Here is a 4,370-nt window from a genome sequence, read left to right on the forward strand (position 1 = left end):
TTCTGTGCTTTATGCAAACGGCGAATCGTGTTCCATCGCTAGAGATCATGACCCCAGCCTCCCATCTTTGCTTTGCCAGAGAAGTGGTGGGTGACAGAGCCCCTGGTGCACCTAGCTGCCTCACGGCCACTTTTCTTTCTCTCTTTAGGCGAAGAGTGTGACATTGACATCAACGAATGTGACAGTAACCCCTGCCACCATGCCGGCACCTGCCTGGACCAGTCCAATGGTTATACCTGCCACTGCCCACACGGCTGGGTGGGAGCAAACTGTGAAATCCGTAAGTATTTCTGCCGCTCAGCTGCTGTCATTCAGCCTCACATTTTCATTCATCGAGAAGAGGGACCGACCATGTCCCGCCAGATGAGGCAGTGAGGCCCAGAGGGATCTCCTGAGTCACCACGCCTCCCAGATCCTAGTGTCATATTTTTTGCTCACCGTATTATGCCACTCGCACTCCTTCCTGAGTCTGAATTCAGCATTTCCACTGAGACGAGGACATGCAGATGTCATCCAGAGTTCAGTGCCGCCCAACAGCCAAAAACGTGCTAAACCGAGAACATTAGGATCGTGTCACAAAATAGAGTCTCTGTGTTGAAAACATAAAAAAAAAAAAAAACACGCTGAATGTAAATTCACCTTGCGTTTCTGTCTTGAAGTGTCTGCAAATGTATTAGGTTCCATCAGATGTCTGGAGAAGAGTCCAGTGAGCATGAGCATAAAAGAAAATTTGAAAAACGTTTTGAGCTGCTGAGAGCTGAGTGTTCTCTAAAGATGAGCACAGAAGTTTGAAATGTCAGAATCAAGATTTTATACCTTCAAACAGTGTATCTACTAGGGTCGAGGTGAAAATGAGAAATGACATGGAATCAGGTTTTCGGTTGTCTTGTAAATTGCTAAGAATTCGCCTTTGGACAGTGTTTCCTTCTAATTGAATTTAGTCGGGGCAGTTGGATCTTTCATGAGCTCCCTCCTGGGGCCTCTCACCCCCTCCCCTACTCTTCATTGGGTCAAGACAGCTCATCTGCCTAGAGTTTCACAGGGGGAAGGTATGTCTACATGGCCCTGTCTGTCTGTCTCCTGCTGAGCTGGCCTGTCGGCTGCCTCCGCTCCATGACATGTTTCAGGAGCGGGCCTCTCACTCTTGGTCCACACTGACTGTGGCTGGATGGGCTCGTCTGATTCTTAGTGTGCGTCTGAGGCGGAGGTGGTTAGTATTAGGAAGCCTTATCCGCAGATATGGACCAGATTCTCCATCTTCAACTTGACCAATAACGAAGGTGCTATTTGGCCTCTTCTCTGCTCACGCTTCGTCTTTGCTCTTGACTCAGAGGTTGAGAGGGAAGAAGGTTTTAAGGCCTCCTCCTCCTCAGCCTCCTCAAATGCTCCTACGCAGAATGGTCCTCGGACCCACTGTCCTTGCTGAAGATGAGTGAGAAACACTCCCTTGTTGAAGAAAGAGGAAGGAAGGGATGCTAAGGGCTGTGATGTGTAGGACGCGAAGACTAAAGTCGGTGTAGGATGTTAAGTCCAGTCTGGCAGGGTCTTTGGTGGGAAAGGCTGCAGACTTGGGTTAGTAGGATCTTACTTCCCACCCTGGCCTTGGTACTCCCATGTGGCTGTACTTTGTTGTGCTGTGTCTCAGTGTACTTAGCCATAAAACGGGACCAGTTTTCATTCTAAAAATTGGTAATATTGTGAAATGACAAATTTTGCACCTTGGGGCAGAATATCTAATTTATAGCTTTTAAATCTTAGTTGTGAAAATAAGTATGTAAGAGAGTGTGGAGAAGTCAGGGGCACACAGAATACCTTCAGGAAGTTCTGAGATAAAATTCTATAATTATAAAAAAATCTAAATTTTACTTCCAACGATGATAGTATAAGTAAAAGGACACACAAGGATGAAATAATAAAAAGGATAAAAGTTGGCTACATATTCTAGCTATGTGACCTGTACAAGCAAATTTAACTCTTGGAACCTCGTCTTTCGCACTTGTAAAATGGTGACAGGAGGGTGGCTGTGAGGATTAAAGGAGGCAAATATGTGCGTATTTCTGCTATGCAGTAGGCACTAAATAAATGCCAGTTGACCTCTCTCTTTCTTTCCACACTATTGTAGCTCCTATACTATGAGCTATGCCCGGGGAGGTGAAACTTTGCAATTGTCTTTTTAGACAGTGCATCTGCAGGGCATGGGCCACCCTGAGCGGCCGAGGGTGATGGCACATCTTGGTCCACGCTTGGGCTCTCTGTTTGCCCAGAACAGCGATTTCCACCTGATGATCTCATTTGCCTCTCTCCATGAAGCCAACGTATTGAAATAAATGTCATCACAGATTAGGCTCACAGTGCTGGATGCTTCCACCCTTGACCTGAGTGTAACGATGGAGAACATGCATGGAAGTTTCCAGTGAAGTGTAGCTGGAGTCAGTGGCCCGTGTCTAGAGAATTGGATCTGAATCACATGGAATGGATCCAAGGACCAGCATTATAAGCAGAGTCTGGCCTGTCAGCAGACAAGGAAGATGTAAGAGGCCTCCAGCCATGTAGAGCCACGGGACCTGTGGCCTCTGAGGTCCCTTTTTAACCCCGTGGGCATCTGTGAGCTTCCGAAGTGTCCAGCAACCAAGAAGAGGCTCCCTGGATGGTGTAAGGTCAGGTCAGGGAAGGTCAGATGTGCACGGAGAAGAGAGGGAGACCTGGCCCATGCACCTGCTGAGCTGTCAAAGGCAGCATGGGAGCCTTGCATGGGCCCGACCTCTGCCTCCAGAGGCCACGTCGCCTGCCTCCTTTTCTTACTCACTCTGCTTTAGCCGCGTTTTCCTTCCTTCTCTTCCTCGTACAGGTCAAGTTCATTCCTGCCTTCAGGGCCTTTGCCTGTACTATTCCATATGCCTAGAACTCTCTTGCTTTCGATTTTAGCACACCTATCTTCTCAGCGTCTAGGTTTCAGCTTAAATGGCACTTTCTCAGATACCTTCCCCGGCCACCCGTATTAATTTCCTACTGCACGTTACCACAAATTTAATGGCTTGAAACAACAACACAAATTTATCATCTTCTAATTCTGGAGGACTGGAGTCCAAAATGGGTCTCACTGGGGCCAGCAGCAGGGCTGTCTAAAGAAGAATCTTTTTCCTTGCCTTCTCCAACTTCTAGGGGCTGTCCACATTCCCCTCCTCTGTCCTCAGAGCCAGCTGTCACATCGTGCCGACCTCTGCTCCCATTCGTACACCTTCATCTCTCAGCTCTCATGCTTCTCTCTTTCGCTTACCTTACATGGACTCTTGTGATAACATTGGGCCCACCTGGATAATCCAGGATAATCCCTCCACCCACAAACCCTTAATTTAATCACACCTGCAAAGGCCCTTTTTCCGTGTACGGTAACACACAGATTCTGAAAACCAGGACATGTTCGACCCTGGGAGACGAGGCTTCTGCCCACTAGAGCACCCTACCAGGAATGTCTCGTTTCTTCTTCCCGTGGGTCCTTAAACACTGTAATCTTGTGGTATGATTTAGAAACAGTGTTTCCTGTTACAGCACCATCTTAATCATTATGATGAGTATTTGCATAAACATGACAAACCAATGAAAGGCGCAGGATGTGGTAAGTAGAATGAATGCTGTTCTCAAGAACAGGAAACAGTTCCAGGCCTGAGGCTCCCGCCACCTGACCAACCGCAAGAGGGGAGGAAGGAGAATTCATTTTTAGAGCTCCGTTTCATCACCCATAAAATGAAATGTTTAGTGTTCTTCCTTCTAGCTTTAGAATTAGAGGATCCACCGTCAAAGCAGTATCATACTCTGCCAGGAAGCGCAAATATAATCAGGCAGATACTTCATTTTGCCTTTTCCCTTACAAAACACCACGGAATGTTTCCTAGTGCACAAGGAAAGAGAAATTCAGCATAAAATATATGTGGGACACTCACAAATACACACTTAGAGTTCATACACATCCAGAAAACTAAGCCCTCGCCTGTGCAGGGTGCTGCGCAGGGAAATGAATCACTTTTTCATTAGCCATCCCTAGAGATTCTGAGGCTCAGTGGGATTCACATACCATTTTAGTGGCTCCATGGCTACGTCCTATGCCCAGTGTTTACCTCGATAACGGATGTTTCTTAGAAATTTGCCTCTCTAGAGTTATTATTTGGCTTCTAGTAAGAAGCGGAAATTGAGTAGACCACAAAGATTTATTAAAACCATCAAGAAGATTAATGCAGAACTATCCTAAGAGGATCATTCAAGTAGCTGTGGTGTTTTATACATATTCAGAGGCAAATGCAAACCCTAAATTCTGGAAATTAACTAACAACCCTGGTAAAATTTTAATTCTCTGCTACTTGTTCTTACAGTCT

General features: G+C 46.4%; 1 protein-coding gene across 1 annotated transcript in view; it reads left to right on the forward strand.

Moving 5' to 3' along the window:
• Positions 1-4,370, forward strand: part of DNER (delta/notch like EGF repeat containing) — a 177,785-nt gene that overhangs the window by 161,519 nt on the left and 11,896 nt on the right. The window contains exon 11 of the mRNA XM_023532936.1: positions 149-280. Coding sequence (XP_023388704.1) covers positions 149-280 — 132 coding nt within the window. The remainder of the gene's footprint in view (positions 1-148; positions 281-4,370) is intronic.

Source organism: Pteropus vampyrus, unplaced genomic scaffold (assembly GCF_000151845.1).
Source record: "Pteropus vampyrus isolate Shadow unplaced genomic scaffold, Pvam_2.0 Scaffold93, whole genome shotgun sequence".
Taxonomy (NCBI): domain Eukaryota; kingdom Metazoa; phylum Chordata; class Mammalia; order Chiroptera; family Pteropodidae; genus Pteropus; species Pteropus vampyrus.